Raw genomic sequence first — 20,631 nt, 5'->3', positions numbered from 1 at the left:
CTGGGAGCAATCTCCAATCAACCACACCTGCAACCTCCTCGTCAGCCACACTATGAAAACCTGCAGCCTGCACTCATTCCCTGCCGGATTGTTGCTGTGAACGGATTGTTGCTGTGAACGGTTTGTTGCGTGCCGCTCTAGCTTTTTACCAGCATATTCTTTGACAACTTTGACTGCTTTTGACTCACACTGATTTTTGTGTCTCTCCCAGGAGGAATCCAAGGCCTTCCACACTCCCAAGACCAGCCAGGACTCTCTACCCACCCTGGAACAACTGTTTCCCACTGCCACCATAACTAACCTCCACTCCAAGCTCCCCTTTTCTAATAAACAAATGTTACTTTCACCAGCTGATTCCGTGTCATCCTTTTACGTGTGTTAATAGTCAAATTCCAATAGTTAAGTAAACTATCATAATCATCCTAAGGACCACAGTGGTCAGTCCACTTACCCAGGAATTTTGAGTTGAACAATTACGGGAATATTATGTCTTTATGTTCTAATGATGTTAACATATTTTAGTAAATGGTTACCATAGAACATTTGCATAATTTCTTTAACATAAACCATGTTATCCTTCTCTAAAATAATAACATTCTGGCAACATAAAAAATCTAACTTGCAGCTGGAAATGTTTTAAGAACAGTAGGGCATAATGTTCTAACAATGTTATCAAAAACATTTTAAGAATGTATTTAGAGAGCGTTATCCTACCTTTCAGAAGAACATTCTGGGAACCAAACAAAAACTTCCCACTGAAAACGTTTTAAGAATAGGAGGGCATAATGTTCTAACAATGTTATCACCAAACATTTTAAGAAGGTTTTTAGAGAACGTTATCCTACCTTTCAGAAGAACGTTCTGGGAACCAAACAAAAACTTCCCGCTGAAAACGTTTTAAGAATAGGAGGGCATTATGTTCTAACAATGTTATCACCAAACATTTTAAGAATGTTTTTAGAGAACGTTATCCTACCTTTCAGAAGAACGTTCTGGGAACCAAACAAAAACTTCCCGCTGAAAACCTTCCTAGAACAATGACTGTAACATTCTCAGAATGTTTTTAGAACCAAAGATTTCTAGCTGGGTACGTCCTGTCTGTATAAATGTGCTTTAAAATGTATTGTTTAATTTTACATAGCTGTCATCTAATAATAAAAATATATGTTTATGTGACATAGTCTTTGTCAGCATATTTTTGCCACGCTATGCACCCCTTGCTATCTTACATATTAAAAGTGTCACATACATGAAACTTGCTCCATTTATTGGTACCAGTCCTAGAACCATACCCTGAAAGATGTTTGAGGGTGGGATTAATAGAAACCTCTTTTTTTAGGGGGGGGGGGCATTTTATGACAGGCCTGGCCATCACAATATGCCCCCCCTTGCTATCTTACAAAATAAAAGTGTCACATTCATGAAACTTGCTCCATTTATTGGTACCAGTCCTAGAACCATACCCTGAAATATACTTGAGGGTGGGATTAATAGAAACCTCTTTTTTTGGGGGGGAGGTGCATTTTATGACAGGCCTGGTTGCCACGATATGCACCCCCTGTGTGTGTACTCTTAAGACAACACATCCCTGTACATAGCTTTTAATTAGACACTAAAAGATCAGTGTAAACACAGTCAGACGTGATAAATAACATCCGAGTACCGCACAATTTAGACAAGTTATTTGCAGCACCATGTGGTACGTTCAATTTAGCTGACTAACCTTTGACAGCATACATCATCACAATGCACCCCAAGGGAGGATTTTAATACTTTCTTCCATTACAGAGCATGTATTATGTCTCATTGATGTAGGTATTAAGGAGTTTAGATTACTTATCCCCTGGTTGCTGAGAGTTGAGAAAATACAAACTGAACATGCAAGTCATGTTAGGGGATATTTAATCCATCATCAAGTTACAGAGACTACATAAAGGTCTTTTTTACTGAACACTTAATAATTCCCTATGCTAACAATAGTTGCATTGGTTGAAATGACAGTGGACAGTTAATGATGGTTCCTTCGTGGCATTATGTGCATCCAGGGCACAAGTACGGTTGGTCCACTGGAGGTCTTTGTACGCATTGGTGGTGGTACCACCGCTGAAAAATGTCACAGCAAATCTGAGAAAACAATAAATACTTGTTATGTAAGGTATGCATTATGGGATTTTTTTATGATAATAGAATATCTCTAATGTATTTCCCACTAACATTCTAACCATTCCTTCAATTATTGAAATCTTTCAAAAACATAAATGTTGTGTTATGAGAAAGAAATATATTTTCAACAAAAATGTATGGAAAAACAAGCAAAACATTAATCCTTTATCAGTTAATGCTGAAGATGCCAAATATAGTAGCAATTACCAACGTAAATGTTATGTTGATAAAGTCTGGAAACATATTTCTGCTAATTTTCTTTATTTGTAATGTGCAATAGGAAATTACCCAATGTTCTTCATCCTGCTCCTCCATCCCACAGTAAAAGCAAAGCCTGCTTTGATCATCTTTTGAGACAAAAAGTAGTCAATATCTTCAGATAAACCACATTGCAGATTCGGGGTCAAGGTGATTCATTCCAATTTTTGACTAAAAGGTCAATTATATAAGGACACGTTTGTTGTGGTCTTTTATTATTTTGTGTGAAGAAAAGGCAAAACACACACAAACATTAAATCTGAGCACAGAGGAGCCATTTGCTCCTTCTTTCACACTCTCCTTACCCTCTGTAGAATGGGAACCTGCACAATGTCATTACAAAACATCCAAAAACTTTCGCACTGTACGCATCAATTTCATTTTGGTTCTCATGGTTCTTTTGTTGTTCTTCACATGTATTAGCTTTACAGCTTTGATTATAATAAGTTCAAGGTAAAAATTAACTCAGGATATCAGTTAAAAGTAATACACACCAATGACCACATTGAAAGGAGGAAGATGGGGAAATCTCACATCTTAAATAAACCGCAGAATTTAAAGGGTGTGTTAGAGTGTGACGTGTGTAGCCTATATGAAATTGCAGTTCAAGATGCCTGCCTGCGATGCTTCATATGTTATCTGTATAGTTTGGAATTGAGATACAGAATATACTGTATGTAGTGACTATTTACCCTAATCTATACTTAAGCTACTTTGTTGCTTTTAAAACCTTGATAATGTCCCTGGTCAATATTAACCCAACAGTACCAATGGTCCAAGCAGTGATACAATACAACAATTTGCATGGCACATTATTAATATACTAGGTTATTGATGCATACTTATGAGATACAATTAAAGTAACTACATGAAGTCATTGACAATGTTGAGAAAAAAGGTAACAAACCAGATTCTCTGAGGAGAGAAGTAGCAATGTCCGGCCTCAGCTCGTGCACTGCCTTCTGTGAGGTTTCAAACTTAATTGCCTCCCCCTGTAAAATCTTCTCTGCAAACTGAAGAGAACTCTGATTAGTATATGGACTGCATGGTCTATGATTTTACCCTCAAATGGAATACAGACAAATGACCCAACAGATTTAAAGAATGACATGTTGTATATGTGTAGTTTGACACAATTCAATACATCTTTTATCGAGATGTATAAAAGCAAGTCAAGATATTCAGTCTAATTGCTACTGAATTTGAGTTTGAGAGTAATGTTTGGGTAAATGCATTTCACACTCACTTTTAAGGCCAGGACACCACAGGATGTGCTGTCTTGTTGGCGATTATGGGGGAGGGTGCTGCATGTCCACCTTGACACCTTGCAGCCTTTCATCCTCATAAAGGCTCTACAGTATGTAGATAGTACATGTGTCAAGATGCAGCACATCATTGTCAAAAAACTCATACAACACCAGAACTAGTACACTGTATCAAATGTACCTTGTAGACTGTAGGCACACCCTCATTTTGCCTTTCCCTTCTCCAAGTGGATCCAAGAGGAGGGTTTTCTTCTCATGGGGGTACATTACCTTTTATTATTCACATGGAAACACAACATGCATTAGGCAGGAACCATACACTAGGCAGGTACGATGTAGGGTATTGTTTAGATGTTATCAATAATAAGTGACAGCATGTATGTGTGGCCCGGTTATCTTGCAAATCACTAATTATATATGGTGTATACAGCACTATAGATACAGATTGGAGCTTAAAATATGCTCCTATTCTCACCACCAACATCCAGTGATGGTTCTCGTTCACAATTCCCACGATGACTGTGTGTGCCATTGGATCAACCTGAGAGTAGTTGCAAAAGTATTACATTCCTGTTGAAAAACACACATTTGCAACATTTACAAATGCAAAGTCATTCCAATCATGTACATACCCGGATTCTTCCAAATTTGTGTTTCCAGATGGCGGTCATAGCGTAGCTGTCAATAACAGCTGCTTGACCGTCATTGCACTGGTTAAATCTTCTTACAATGAGTGTAAGGTAGGCATTGATCACCTACTGTATAAGAAAATTTTTACTACATTGTTGTAACGTCACTGAATTTCCTTTTATGATTTAAGTCAATAACACTGTAATACAATGTTTTGTGACTCATTAAAACAAATATTGCCCATTAGGGAACGGAATTATATAAAATATAAAAATATAAATTATAATGTGACAAAGCAGTACCTCACTCTCCAGCTCCTTGTTTGGACCAGTGTTTGTGATGTCCCAAAAAAAGGTTTGTATGGCCCTATTTTTGAAAGGAGGACGTGTACATCCTTCCCAGCCCATGCCTCCTGCACATCTGAAAAAAATACATTAATGCACCAACCATGATATAGTTAAATAATTAGTTCATGTTTACATAATTACTATTCAAATGTAACAAATCAATATCAAAACACCTACATTTGTCAGTTAGAGTGACAGTATCTATTGGAGCAGATGAGGCTGGCGCTGATGGAGCAGCAGGTGGGGCTGATGGAGCAGCAGGTGAGACTGATGGAGCAGCAGGTGAGGCTGATGGAGCAGCAGGTGAGACTGATGGAGCAGCAGGTGAGACTGATGGAGCAGCAGATGGGGCTGATGGTGCAGCAGGTGGGGCTGACGGAGCAGCAGGTGAGACTGATGGAGCAGCAGGTGAGGCTGATGGAGCAGCAGATGGGGCTGATGGAGCAGCAGGTGGGGCTGATGGAGCAGCAGGTGAGGCTGATGGAGCAGCAGGTGAGGCTGATGGAGCAGCAGATGGGGCTGATGGAGCAGCAGGTGGGACTGATGGAGCAGCAGGTGGGACTGATGGAGCAGCAGATGGGGCTGATGGAGCAGCAGGTGGGACTGATGGGGCAGCAGGTGGGACTGATGGAACAGCAGGTGGTACTGATGGAGCAGCAGGTGAGGCTGATGGAGCAGCAGGTGGGGCTGACGCTGATGGAGCCTCCATGTAGGCTGGTGATGTGGAGGGTGCTGCTGTTGCTGTTTTTTTAATTTGGTGAGGGATTCTGGGCAGCTGTGCTTTGGATATTTTCAAGTGATCCACATTGTTTTTTTTTTAAACTTTACCATCCTCCGATAGCAGATCAGCACTTTTCCCCTCTAGTGCTGTCATTTGGAAAGGGCCAAGGAAGTTTGCCTCAAGCTTGCCACCTTTTCTTTGTTGGCTCCGCACATTCTGTCGCCACACCTGGTCACCTACTCTGAAGTGGCATTTAGGAATGCCCTTTGTCAAGCGCTCCCTGGTGCTTTTTTCCTGCTTGGAAATATTGCCATGGAGAATGTCCTTGATTTCCTCAAGGTTTTTAACGCCCTGGGAAACCTTTTCCTCAGCCACAACATCCTCAACACTGCTGTCTACCTGTGAATAAATGTTTTGATATTCCTTCAGTCAATGTTTTCAACATTAACTTGATATACCTTAAGTTATATTGAGACGTGTTTACCAATCATGACGTTTTCTGGCATCTCGGTTGGATACCGAGCCTCTCGGGCCAAACATCAAAAAGTATGGTGAGAACTTAGTTGTCATCTGCTTTTTTGTTCTCAAGCCAAACATGACTGCATCTAGGTACTCATCCCAGTCTTCTGGTTTGTCTGCCACCAGCTTCCTGAGAGCTCTAAAAAAAAACTGAATTTGTACTGATAATAGTACTGATAATAGGCATCATATATACTGTATATATATATATATATATATATATATGGTCCGACTGGCCTTTGCCTCACCTTTGTATGGTGCCGTTCATCCTCTCTACCAGCCCATTGGTTTGAGGGTGATAGGGCGAACAGAGACTTCTCTGAATCCCCATCTCGGCACATACATTCTTGTTGATCTGGAAATATAAAGAACATTGTATAACGTTTTATATAGATGAAAACACAACTACAATATTTTTGCAAAAAATGTTTAAACTATTTTCAAAATTACCGCATTGACAAACTCTCTTCCTTGGTCAGTCAGGATTCTTTTTGGCACCTCAAACTGATGGAAAAACTTGACAATGCATTCTGTCACCTCAGTTGCTGTTTTGGTTTTCAGAGGATATGCTTGCGGCCATTTGGTGAGGTAGTCTACCATAACGCAAATGTATACATTCCCACTATTGGTAGTTTTTAACCAAACAATCAAGTCCATGCCAATGAGCTCAAAGGGATGTTCAACCTTGAAAAAAAGGACAAATAATAATTATACATTTTATTCTGGATATAATGTTTGTGAGCATGTTGTGTAGGGAAAATAATTCTGCTCAAATCAATCAGAGCTTTCTTCCTTTCTACATTATCTGCTGAGATGGATGTGATATATGTGAGGTAAATGTGTTTTGTGATACAACAACAGACATTGATTTTGAGAATGTGGTAAAAAATATTACCTTTATTGGGGTATATTCCACCTCCTGTTTTATAGGAATAGCAGCTGCCTGGCACACTGCACATTCTGACACCTGTTCAAAACACATACACAGGTTAACTATCTGAATACCCTTTTCTGTCAGTTCACACAGGACCAGACCAAATAGAACAGGTTCTTACATTTCTGTAATTTAAGGAAATAATACATAAACTTAAATGCAAGTAGGCAGGGTATTTAACTTTATCTGCGATAAGCTGAAGCTATAAAAAGTGAACAGCTTGCTTATCAGCAGTTGCAGTGCTTACCCATTTATGTATGTCAGAAGACATCCGAGGCCAAAAGAATCTTTTCGACATGGCGTCTCTGGTCCTGTGTTGGCCTGTATGAGCACCCGTGGCGCTATTGTGAAAATCTAGAAAGATCGCGTTTGCCTCCTCCGCGCCTCTGACCACTTTGGTCTTGGTGGCCTTACCCTTCATGTAATACAGGGCTCCATCTTTAACATAAATTGTAATATTCGTTGACATCAAATAAATGACAGTTATACAATCCGCATATTGACTTACAACATTTTGTGGGGTGTCTGTGAATAGGCTACTTAAACAATCAATCAAAAACTCACAATCCAGGACATAAGTGGAAGCCTTTCTTCTTATTTCATTTTTACATGTCTTTGTGCTGTCTAGCGGATACTGGCCTTTGCGCTTGTAATCGACAATGGTTTGGTACAAATTGTTATCCATTTTACCAGAGCAAGCTTCGCGATGTAATTGTCGGCTGTACCACAAATTGGTTTTTGCGCCGTCACTAATGACTGTGGGACGCGGGAACGAGTGGGGTGCAAGTTGCTTGTGTTGGTAATGCGCAAAATTAATCCAGTAGACAGAAATGTGCGCATATATAAGATAATTACCTGCATTACATTATTTCTTGATCTGGGCTATAATAAGGGGAGACTGCAAGGTTTCTTATATTAAACTTTGCCTATAAAAATCTAATAAATCTTCAAAATGAATGTTTATTTTATGTGTGATAATGTACACCATTTTAGTAGGGATAATATGTCACTTTATTTCATTCAACATGTATTCATTTCATTTCAAACCTTTATTTATCTAGGTGTATCCCATTGAGATCATTGATCTCTTTTTCAAGGGAGACCTGCTCAAGTAGGTTCCACATGAAACATAAAAAAACATAAACAGAACAACAAAAGGACATCTTACAGCATCATTACAGGGATTACAATTTACATAACTATCCACATGAACAGGTACCAACAACTTCCGATTGAGTAGCATCCAACCGAGCTTTAAAAACATTTAGTGGCACCAGATTGCTCAGTTTCCATTTCAATTGCAGACTGTTCCAAGACAGTGGAGCTGCGCATCTAAATGCTATCTTCACTAAGATAATCCTAGCAGTTGGCACATTTAATAAAACTACAGCATGCGATCTCAGGCATGGCCCGTTGGCATGGCCAGGCCTGTCATAAAATGCCCCCCCCCCAAAAAAAAGAGGTTTCTATTAATCCCACCCTCAAGCATTTTTCAGGGTATGGTTCTAGGACTGGTACCAATAAATTGAGCAAGTTTCATGAATGTGACACTTTTATTTTGTAAGATAGCAAGGGGGGGGGCATATTGTGATGGCCAGGCCTGTCATAAAATGCAGCCCACCCCAAAAGATGGTTCTCTTATTCCCACCCTCAAGCATTTTTCAGAGTATGGTTCTAGGACTGGTACCAATAAATGGAGCAAGTTTCATGAATGTGACACTTTTATTTTGTAAGATAGCAAGGGGGGGCATATTGTGATGGCCAGGCCTGTCATAAAATGCCCCCCCCCCCCCCCCTAAAAAAAGAGGTTTCTATCAATCCCACCCTCAAACATCTTTCAGGGTATTGTAACGTTCACAGATGGAGTCGGAAACAGGCTTCAAGTTATTAGGCTTTAATAACTCTTCTTAGCTTATAGGAATACAGGTACAGGTACAGGTACAGGTACAGGTATAGGTACAGCTTGGAGTTTCCACCTTACACAACTATAACTCCCACACACACACATACTGTATATATCAGTGTCTACGTCACAACCTCCCCGCCCTCCTCCGTCCGCTCCCCCAACCACAGGCCCGCACCTAGACCAGCATCCTGTGCAGCTCTGTGATTGGCCAAGAGACGGGGGATGCCTGAGTGACACCCTCAGCCTCCTATACAGGGTCGCTACACTACCCCCCCACTACAAAGTTCCTCGCCCCCGAGGAACAAATAACACTCAGCACAAACAAACACTATAACTACACCACTGACTGAACTTTGACTAGGAAGGTCTGGGTTGACTACCATCCCTTGCAGTGAGACCAGGGCACATTATTGCCCTCTACCATGAACAAGGTATTAGTAAGTTTTTTTTCCCAAAAAAACGTACTAACACACAAAGTCTCTGAAACGACTCGGGGGTCGTGACTGCCTTCTCGGCAGGGGGGGTGGCCGGTTCCGGCCCAGGCGGGGAAAGGGGAACGCGAAGTGGGTAGCACTCCGTCCCGGATGAGGCCCTGTTGCTCTGCTCGCCGGAGGACCTGAGTGAGGATGTCGAAGGGCCAGCTGTGGGGTTTCCCTGTGGGGAAGCGACTCCTATGTACGGAGCCAACCTGTCTCTGTGGAGAACCACTTTTCTCCCCTTGGGTGGCAGCTGCACCCTGTAGACCACTTCCCCCACCCTCTCCAGTCGCTACGCTATGGTTCTAGGAATGGTACCAATAAATGGAGCAAGTTTCATGTATGTGACACTTTTATTATGCAAGATAGCAAGGGGTGCATAGCGTGGCAAAAATATGCTGACAAAGACTATGTAACATAAACATATATTTTGATTATTAGATGACAACTATGTCAAATTAAACAATACATTTTAAATGACGTTTATACAGACAGGACGTAACAATAATAATAAAAAGAAAGATTAAAAAAGACACAAACTGGAAAGGAAGTGACGAATGAATTTCGACACCACTACAGTAGCCTACCATCAAATACGGAGCGAAAAGTTAAACCAGAATAATCAAGACTATATGAGCTACCACTAAACAACTCACAGTCTGAAAATGACCATTAATAAAAACCCTGAACGTTTACTTTTCGTTTTAAACATCGTTTTAAGGTGTAAACGTGTCATTTAGAAATGCGCGTTCCCGTGACAAGGGGTGCATTTCATGACGGGGGTGCATGCATAATTTGACACAACACCGGCACGGAGGAGTAGGAGAATGCTGGTGGGTGTGGTACAGGGTGTGGCAACGCAGGTGGTTATGGTAGGGGCACAAGGAGCTGTGCCTCGGAGGACAGCGTTGGTGGCGGCCGCCTTGATGAATCAAGGATTGGGCTCGCTAACTCAGCCCCGGGGTTTGCTGAGGTCAAGCTTTTGACATTAAGGCGTACTGCTGCAACGGGTCGCCAGCAGCACCATCTGCTGCAGTTCTTTCATCGCTATTTCGTTTTAATAAATCCTTAGACCTTTTAAGCCAATTTCTGATGTCCATTTTGTAATTCAAACAGAAATGGGAGTCTACAGACCGCACAATAAACAATAAACAAATCCAGAATAGGCGGCAGAGTGTGACGCTGTGATTGGTCTAAATGTGGACGAATCACAAATCACAACAGACACATGAATTTATTTGAGGTAGCCTGCGATTTTTATTTATTTTTTACTATCTGACATCACATACATCGTAGCATAAAAGTTCACCGTTTATTTATAATAAAACATTTTTTTTTTTTAAATGTTATAAATAATAAAACACGTGTTTATTGGGGGAGGGCAGGAATGTCAAATGGGAGAGCCTGGCCCTCCCTGGCCCTCCCACGGCGCCGGGCATGGTTATGTACATTTATGTTACCTGTAAATATAACTTGTTGCTAGGCTACCCACAGAAACTGTACAGTTGTACATGCAATATTATAGGCTATACAAGAAATAGCTCTCCTAACACTTGACCAGCACCGTATTGCACAAAATACTCGGAGAGTCTAACATTCATGTTTTAAAGTCACTATCAAGAACTAGCTAACAGTGAACTTCATCCTATTGTTGCAGACATGTCAAGAAATGTGTGGCATGCCAGGACAAGATTTTTGTTGCATGCAAGAAATGTCCTAAATGTAAGGCCTAACAGCCACACAAGGACAGACTGGTTAAAGAAAGAAAAAGGTTTGCAGCTGAGGAAAAGGAGTGGAAAGAAAAAATAAAGAAAAACTGCAACGGCGCACATGGTAACTACAAGTGGTAACACAACTTAAAATATTTTAACTTTTACTTAAACGTTATACACTGGACCTTTGTTGACTACATCGTTAAATAGTCGGAAAGGAGCCCACTGATCGGCCCCATATTTAGTGTTTCATCAATTTAAGGCTTCTTTATTTAGTGTCCTGCTAGAGAAAGAAACACAGGCTAAAATGCTCATAAAACTTATAAAGGACTCAGAACTATTGATATTTGAAAGAGTGATATACTTCCTATTAATTTACGTTGAAACTACAGGTAAATAAAACATACTTCATCATGTTTTCTTAAAGGTCCCATGTCATGCTTTTCTGGTTATTACCCGTCCCCTTGTGTGTTATGTAGCTTTTTATGCATGTAAACGGTCTGCAGAGTCACAAACCCTCAAAGTGCACCCTGAAGCGAGTAAAACTCTAACTCAGAAAATACCTGTCTATGCTGCCTCAGAACGCCTCGTTGGACATTTCTCTTTTTCCATTGTTTTCTTCCTGGGTATGGTGACGTGCCCATACCCAAATGGAACAAACCGCGGAGCCGTTACGTTAACTTCCTCACACACACTCAATCTTTTGACGGCGGGACGCGGCGAGGCTGTGAGTCTGTGTTTGAGTACACACACAAACTCCCAGCCAGGCTGCGGGTGTGTGTGTGTGTGTGTGTGTTCGGGCTGGTTTCGGGTTGAGTTTCGCTGTGTCTCGCTGTCTTGCAGAAGGCCACTGGGCTCACAGGGAGGGGGGGGGGGGGGGGGCAGGAGCTCCAACAAGCCGTTTAGGACAGAGAATGAATAAACATACTATACAGAGATGCTGGATGAGAAACCAATGTGAGTTTGGAACATTGAACAATATAAATCTATTCTAGTAGACCTCAATAATGGAATTATGATCAGTAGAAAGGGCCACGACATGGGACCTTTAAACACATGGATTATACTTTTCTGATGTGAAATTCAGGCTTTATGACTTGTATTTACTTATTACCATTTCAGTTGGACCGGCTTGCTGCTCTGGGGCATTTTCCACTTTTGCTTTTGGGGAAAAATAATAAGAATGGCTACACAGCAGATGTCTTCAGTAGCATACAGATGAAGCTGGATGACTGCTTGGAAGAAGATATCAAATCAGTGTATGCGAAAGTATTAAAGTGTGAGTATCTTTTACTGTATTAATGATTTCTTCGAAAGTAATTTAAAATCTGATATTAGAGCTTACATTTTTTTTAAAGATTATATTCTTTCATGTTTTCATGCACTTCAGAAGGTTTCAGAATCAAAAAGGAACCATGAAGATTGTGCGACAGATCTGGGTAAGTGTTGACATTTTTCAACTTGACCTGTTTTGTTTGGACAGTTTAGGTGACGGGGAAAATTTGACTTCATGACTATTGTTTCCATGTATTGGAAGCAAGCATTTCGATTAAAGGTAAGCCTTGAATAAATTGGCATTTGTGTGCGCTTTACAGGAGTCTTGCCCACCACTCCTTCTTCTACTAGTATTATTATTGTGATCCAGATTTGCATTCAACTACGTATGACTATTCCACGAGTAGCTATGTGGGGCAGAAGCATGTCTAAATACATTGTAATGCACAGCCATGTGTTTACCTTTAATTTGAGCATTTTTTTCTCTCCAAATCTCCAACAGAAACTGAATTTGTGGTGCTTGATCTCTGTCCTGTGGAGGCTACTGATGTGGTCGTGGAGGCTACTGATTTGGTCGTGGAGGCTACTGATTTGGTCGTGGAGGCTACTGATGTGGTCGTGGAGGCTACTGATGTGATCGTGGAGGCTACTGATGTAGTCGTGGAGGCTACTGATGTGATCGTGGAGACTACTGATTTGGTCGAAGAGGGGGATTACAGATCCAATGCAGAGGGACAGGGGGAGCAAGGTACTTAGTGATATTGGCACTGACACAATGATTTCAAAATTAAATTATTGTAGTTATTTTACTATCGTAAAAGATGTATGGCCAAATTAAATTCGCTCTTGTGGCTCTGATATGTAGAATCTCAAAGCCATGATGTGGAAGTGGTGAATGGGGGAGAGCCAGCATCAACTTCTGTGGAGGAAGCTGCACAAGGTTTGTAGCGATTCATGTAAATTCAGGGCACTAATATTTGGAATGCATTTTCTTCCACATTTGTTTCAGTATTTAAGCAATTTTCAAGATCCACTAATATATCTTAATTTCTGATGACTATCTGTATGCTCCTTTTATGACTGACACAGTATTTATATTGTTGACACATCAACTGTACTCTAATTGTGCTCTAAAAATCTAGGCCCCTTATGGTGCAGGTATCACAGAAGACAAGGAAAGCCTCTCTTTGGGAGGCACAAGGCCAGATCATGGCACAGGGAGCAAGAGGTCAAAGGTGCAGGGTGGGAAAAAATGTAGTTTTTTAAAAATAATTGTCCTGATTTCTCACATATGTTTGGGTCATGTTACCGTCTTATATGACACTGGCTAATGATTTCCGACTTGATGAAGATTCGATTGTCGCAGAACATTAAAGGCAGTGAAATAGGGGTAGTGGTGGTCTAATGGATAGTGGTTTGAAGATTGGAAGGTGTGAGTTGAAATCCCGTCTGGAACACCACCACTAGTGTGCCCTTGAGTAAGGCACTTAGCCCTTAGTCACTCCAGGGAGAATGTCCCTTTAATTGGTCACTGTAAGTCGCTTTGGATAAAAGCGTCAGCTAAATGAAATGTAATGAAATGACACCACTATTCACCATAAGTCTTGCCAGTGTTAGTTAGTTGACAGTGTACATTAGGATGTGGCTTTATCTCCTACATGCCTATCTGTCTGCCTAGGTATATTAAATAATACGTTGTTAAAATCCACTGAGATATTTTGCTTTTAATTTCTAATTCTAGATTTACATTTAATCAATGATACAGCACACACTTTTGACACTTACCCTACAAAACTTTGCTCTCTCAGGTGTAGCTGTCTCAAAAAAACCTGAAACCCTGACTCTGGGAGGATTCAACAAGGATGGGAGCGTGAGCTCAAAGAGACGAGGCAAAAGAAAACCTCAAAATACAGGTATGTTTTCAGAATCAATTTAATTTTAATTTAACCTGAATTAAAAATATATTTTACAATTTAACTATGCATTTATTAAACCAACACGGGTCGAGAAAGGTGGTTTAATATTTGTATATTTTTTAAAACATGCACATAAATGATCTATCTCCATGTTCTTTGAAAGACATTGTGTCTTCTCAAAAGTGTAGTCTGACTGTGAGAACTCTTTATAATGCAATGTAATATAGAATGTGAATTATTACAAAACCTTTTTGTAATAATTATGTGGATTTGTGAAATTGTGAAACTGGAAAAATTGTCTTGCAAACCAGAATCAGAAATATTTGATTGGGTTACATTACAGTTGCTCCCTTTTACAATAAATACATAAATATATAAACATAGAAAAGTTCAAAGAAACATAGGAAATAAGAAGTATATGAGAATGTGGGCATTGTACTACAATATATAGCAACAAATAACAACAATACATATGGAAAAATACAGATAAGAAATATGTATATTGTAAATATATAATAGTGTAATAATAATAATGCTGAAAATGGGATCCCTGAGGGATTTAAATGGCCAGACCCGAAAAATAAACCCATTCATTCGTAGCTAAGGTAATTCAATACATTATATAATTCCCTGTATAAAATGACATTAAAACAAAGGATGTCTTAAACAAGTCATGTGTTTAGCCATTTCACTTACAACAATGACAAACTATCACCATTTTGTATTTACATAGGTAAAGAATGTGAAGAATGCTCCGACAGATCCACTACATCGCTTCAATCGTCAGGGGTAAGTAGCAAGAAAGCAAAATGGGCTATTATCTTTATATACTATATTCCCCAATCAAATGATTTTTTCTTCATATGGCTGTCGAATGCCCATACTTTGAAGGAACTTTCGTTGCCAAAGACACAGATGTTGAAGGATTTGCGCAAAGGATTCGAGACTAAGTAAAACCTGTGAGTTTTACTGTGACTTGTCTCATAGCATGTTCTATGTGCTAAAGTTATTGTTATTTTGTATGGTGTAAAATGCATGAGATGTAATTACTTTTTGGAATGTCTATTGTAATGCTTTTTTCAATAGGCACCTGGACGCCCATCCTGCGGTAAATCCAACTTCAAAGCAGGCAGGGAGGCTACCAGAAAGTCAGAGGCCAGACTGGATAAAGAGGGGAATGATGATATCTGTCTGCAGACACTGCATTCTATTTAGTGGTAAAATAATGTATTTTAATTAAAAATCCATTTACATATTTGTTGTACTTACAAAAATGCCATACTAAAATGGTCTTTAAATATTTGAATACCAGTTATGATTCACAAGTAATTATGCACTTTCATGACAGTAATAACTTATCTTTGTATTTTTTAGAATATCTATTAATATAGTAATGGAATAAACCCTTTTCAAAGAAATCTATCTTTGTTTTGGTTGCAGGCCTCAACATGTTTCGTGGGGAAATCTTTGCCTACCCTCTCTACCTACAGCAAGATCTTGGAAAAGAACACTAGATTTAGTTTGTTTGCACTGACGTCATGTGTAAATACTACCCATATATACAGAGGGTAGTTGAGTCCTTTCCAGAACTGCAGTATGTCCTGCAAATGCGGCCATTTCTGTCAGTGATGCATGCGAAAGGTCACTCGGCAAAATGCGAGGTATAAATGTAAATGTAATGTTTTTTTATTGTTTTTGGTTAATAGGATATTTTAATGTCTAAACTGACATAATTCAATTTATTGTTGGTTATTCTCAGGTGGAGTGGAGTTGTCGCAACCAGGAAGGGGCAGGTATTGTTACGATTATTGTGTTATGTCACGGTTGTAGTTTTGTATGTCTGGTTATGGGTGTTTTCCTCCATGTATATTGTCTGGTCCTTCTTCCTGTGTTTTTCCTCCCTGTCGTTAGTTTCCCTGGTGTGTCTAGTTGTCTGATTGTGTTCACCTGTGGCCCTTGTGTTTCTCCTCCCCTGCTCAGCTGTTTCTCGTCTTGTGATTACCCCTCCCTGTATTTAGTCTTGTCTCTTCCTGTGTTCAGTGTTGGTTCGTCTTTTGTTGGTGACTGAGTTCACCGGTGAGTGTTCTGTTTGTCCAAGTTATTTTCATTATCCTTGAAATAAAGGTTAATCAGAGTTATCTGCATTTGGGTCCTGCTTCCTTCACTCAACCGTAACAGGTATGTTACAATGATATTCTTTCGGCAATACAAAAGAAAAGGTAAGTATTAAATATTTGCTTAAACACATTTAATATGTTCCACAAACCATAAAGAACACAGCAGAATCAGCTTTTTGTACCTATTCTGAATCCAGCTATTGTAATATTGATTGGCTGTGTCAGCTGTACAGGACTCGCTCCACGTAAAGTATTAATATACGGATGTCAATTTTACCGGAAGGAAATCAATATCTTACAGTGGCAACCCAGTCTCATAGCATTATGTGTTAGTCACAACATTTAATCTATTGATTCGTGTTCACCAACACGATTTCCCCCTTTTTTTTCGTGTCACACAGAACGATTTTAAAAGCAATGTATTTCTATTGGTAGTATGTTTCGTGCCTGCACCAGGTCTTATTGTCTGGTCGGGTATTTGAAGGCCGGAAGCTGTGTGGTTCATAAAAACATGTTCTTACTCAATATCAAGCCGCGATTATTGTTTTTATTTTAAATGGTATAACGTCTGACTTTTTTTGCCATCTGTGAGGAAAATAAATGGGGCTCGGAGCCTTTTTAAATCTTTTTTCCTTCTAATTTGTTATTATTTTCTAAATACACTGCATTAAATATTACACATCTGCCGTAGTTCTTTATCTATAGAGCCCTGATTAGAAGGCCTTTGGACAACTGGAAGAACTGCCACCGAAACTGAATACATGACGTGGATCATAAATATATCAGCAATTAAACAACATCTTCAATTTCTCTTCACACAATACGTCTCCTTGCAGTATCAACATTAATTCGGCTGACTTTTATATTTGATCCAATTGGTATAGGTTATATTTACACCATAACGGTGCACAGCTGATAGAAAAGGACTTGTAGTTTTTAAAGATATTATTGATTTTCTTGAATATAATAATGTAAATACTGAGTTGAGAGAATAGTCATTGGTTTTGGGTGATGGGAGACACATCTATGGAGTCAGAATGTCAATATCTTACAATTAAATGACGGATATACCTTTCCGTCTCTGGTGTATTACAAATCAAATATTAATGCGTAGAAGTAAAACATGTGAAATAATACAGCAATATCCTGTAAAACTATGTGAGAACATGAATAAAACTACACATCTTCAGATGTTATACATAAGTGTCCTACACTAATAATACAAAGTTATTATGGCACATGCTGCGTGTACCTTGTTTGCACCGCCTAGTGGTTAAAGCACGTTATTGAATTATTTTTTTAATATGTTATATTTGATGAAAAAAATGTTATGAGTACATACAAAATGGGGGGAGAGTAAAAGGTCAATGATATAAATATAGAATATAAAAAATCAAGAAGATACTGTAAGTTATCTCTACAATAAAACAGTTTAGTGCTGGATGTACAAAGATATTAATAGGAGGAGGTGCAAAAGAGAAAAACGAATGAACCTTTATTTAAACATTAAAGAATACTTTAGGTTAAGGTCTTCTTTTAAATAAGAAAAAAGCTTTGGGGGTATCTACAGATAAATATTAAGCCTGACAAAGTACTTAACGTCTAATATTGCTTTCCTGCAATGTTAACCATGTAGATGCACTTGTTTAAACTGATATTATACATATGAATTATACTTTTATAAGTAGATAGTATAAGAAATGTGCAGAATATGACAGTTTAATGGTGGAGGTAAACACATATTGATAGATGTCTTGTAATGCACTTTTGAGGAATGGGGGCTGGTCCCGTTCGAGTCCAGTTTTGGATAGTCTGCCGTGGCTTCGTTCGATTCCAAAGAGCTATCTGAAGTTTGGCGTAACCTTGGAGCACTGCCACTCCAAAATCCAATCCCAGAGCTTGAAGATTAATCACAGGGTTTGTCAAGCAAAGGGACTGTAGTCCCAAACTATAGCTGAGGATTATGGGTAGTGTAGTCTCTTCGGCCATCCTAAACTCCGAAATGTTTTTCGGATTTCATATCGCATTAACAACATATCCCAACGTGCATTGCGGCTAAAACATCCAATCAAAGAGCTTAAACCATAGCTGAGGATCTTGGGTAATCAGTTCAGTTCAGTTCAGTTCCTGTGGAACGGCAAAAAAGTCAGAGATTACAGAATTAAACAAATAAATAAAAACAAGGATAATTGTGTGTTCTTGTTGAGTAAATAACAGTGTGTTATTTAGAAAATAATAACAAATTAGAAGGAAAAAAATATTTTAAAAATACAGATTTCAGTATTGGCTCAAAGCCCCATTTCTGTTCCTCACAGACGGCAAAAAAAGTCAGACATTATACGAGTTAAAATAAAAACAATAATCGTGGCTTGATATTGAGTAAGAACATGTTTTTATGAACCCCACAGCTTCCGGTCTTCCAAGACCCGACCGGACAAAAAGACGAGGTGCAGGCACGAAACACACTACCAATAGAAAATAAATTGCTTTTTAAAATAGTTATGTGTGACACGAAAAAAAGGAGAAAATCGTGTTGATGAAAACAAATCAATAGATTAAATGTCGTGAATATAACACGAAATGCCTCGAGACTGGGTTGTACAGTACAATTCACAGCGAACAACCTGCTACTAAAATTCAGCTAAACCAAAGGGTGAGCAATTAACCCTAGGAAAAAAGAGACAAAGATACACCCCTGTATTCAGTATTGAATTGAACGTATATGCCTATTTTGATCCAAGAAAGAGAGAAAGGTCCTCCACAGATGCTTCGAAGGCTTGTCTGGAGGCAGTTCACCTTCAGGACCAGGGTATGGAAACTTGTCGCATTTGTTGTATTACCGCTCACTCCAACATAAAAATGTGTTTGCCAAATTAAACAATACGTTTTGACTGGTTTCTTTGTTTGGGAAGGGTTCCAGTTCCATGTATTTGGGTCTACTGGGAGTAAACTGATCATAACTAACAGTCAGTCAAATCTAAATGATTATGTACCATGAATGATGATCTGCAGATGTAATATACTGTAGTTATGAGCTCTTCTAATACATTTTTTGTTGCTTTTTTGAGAGCAAACACACCTGTCCAAAACCTTGATCAGAAGAGAGCAGAATTTGTTCAGCTATCTGCACATTGTGATTGAAGTCCTGAGACAATGTAGTTACTGAAACAAAAGTGGACTGACAACTGCACAAGTTAATGGGGGTGAATGGTCTGAACCATCATGGCCACAGTTCTACTAATTCAGGGACTCAATATCATTAGGTGATGGCATGCTGCTTAAACCCAATCCAATAACATTTACTAAACAGAGACAGGAAGTAATGCAAATGTTACACTCGGGATATGTGGGCAGCTTAAATTCAAAACAACTGGCAGGACCGACTCTGTATAAATTGAGAGATAATGGAGATGATTTCAAAAGTTACAACATGCATAACTTAAAATAGCAGACAACAGTAGGAGATAATGTTATCCTCAAATAGCAGCCATGGAAGATCGTGACTTTCGGATCTGTTTCATTTTCAAGGGAAGTCATACTTATTTTAGTAGTTGTCTATTTTAAAACTGTCCTGAAATTGATCTTATTAACCTTACAGCTACAGAGGTGGTGAAGCACAAAGTCAGTGAGGCCAGTCTTCACTTTGCATAGTGACAGTAAAATCAACTTCCCCAAGGCTAATGGGAAAGGTCCAAAAGAGATGCAAAAAAACCACTCTAGAAGGCACATGCAGATGATGACATTTACCTGGCAGCACTGCAGAACAACCCGACTTGAAAGTGGAGAGGTCTCCTCGCGGGTTGCAAATTGCAAACACAGTGCCGGAGGTTAGAGTGACCAGAGCAGGAAATACTGAGATTGATCAACATGGTATGCAGTGCCAAAAGGCATATTTTGATCGCGCTGCTAAACTGTTGCTGTCTCTTTGCAAGGATGTTATTGTCTGAATGTATAATGCAGTAATCATGTAATGTCCTGCCAATTGAACTTGTATAGTTAGTTTAGAAAAGTAAGAGAAATAAAAAAGTAGAGTGGCAGAATATTAACTTTTTATTCAATTGTTTCAGTTTTATTTGATTTACCTGATATGACATTTCAAAATATCTGCTGAATTGGGGTGGGCAGAGTTATTAGAAGCATAAGCATGTTCATTGCAATTGTCTAATGTGCGTCTTCCTGTTGGTTCTACATTATTTCCTAGGTTTTAAATCTACAAAAGTGGTCTTCAAAGAACATCTTTGCATGCATGAGATCTGGGGGACTTTGGTAGGGGAAAAAAACTGCACCTATCATGCTATTTTTAGGCAATGGCATAGGTCTCAGATATATACAAATATATAAAAACATGTCTATGAAGTGTTTTTGCTCAAAATACCATACAGATCACCCATT

The 20,631-nt window shown here is 39.1% G+C and overlaps 1 protein-coding gene and 2 long non-coding RNA genes across 3 annotated transcripts in view; 1 reads left to right on the top strand and 2 right to left on the bottom strand.

Annotated features, from left to right (window-relative positions):
* The window catches only part of LOC307017781, a 340,480-nt gene that overhangs the window by 197,009 nt on the left and 122,840 nt on the right, over positions 1-20,631 (top strand). The gene's annotated exons all lie outside the window — the stretch shown is intronic.
* LOC307018361 (uncharacterized protein) lies at positions 2,712-4,720 on the bottom strand (the record flags this gene model as incomplete). The annotated part of the gene is made up of 6 exons (XM_079648592.1): positions 4,619-4,720; positions 4,319-4,441; positions 4,162-4,227; positions 3,868-3,956; positions 3,668-3,773; positions 2,712-2,744 (listed from the first exon to the last, which is right to left on the bottom strand). Exons 2-6 carry the CDS (start codon positions 4,355-4,357, stop codon positions 2,712-2,714), a joined length of 333 nt encoding a protein of 110 aa, XP_079504718.1. The 5' UTR covers positions 4,358-4,441; positions 4,619-4,720.
* Positions 5,607-6,253, bottom strand: LOC307018993. The gene is made up of 3 exons (XR_013802553.1): positions 6,152-6,253; positions 5,869-6,042; positions 5,607-5,783 (listed from the first exon to the last, which is right to left on the bottom strand). It is a non-coding gene; the product is annotated as an uncharacterized lncRNA (long non-coding RNA).

This window comes from Notothenia rossii (genome assembly GCF_949606895.1).
Source record: "Notothenia rossii genome assembly, chromosome: 9".
NCBI classification, from domain to species: Eukaryota; Metazoa; Chordata; class Actinopteri; order Perciformes; family Nototheniidae; genus Notothenia; species Notothenia rossii.
This window is presented reverse-complemented; position numbering and strand designations above follow the sequence as displayed.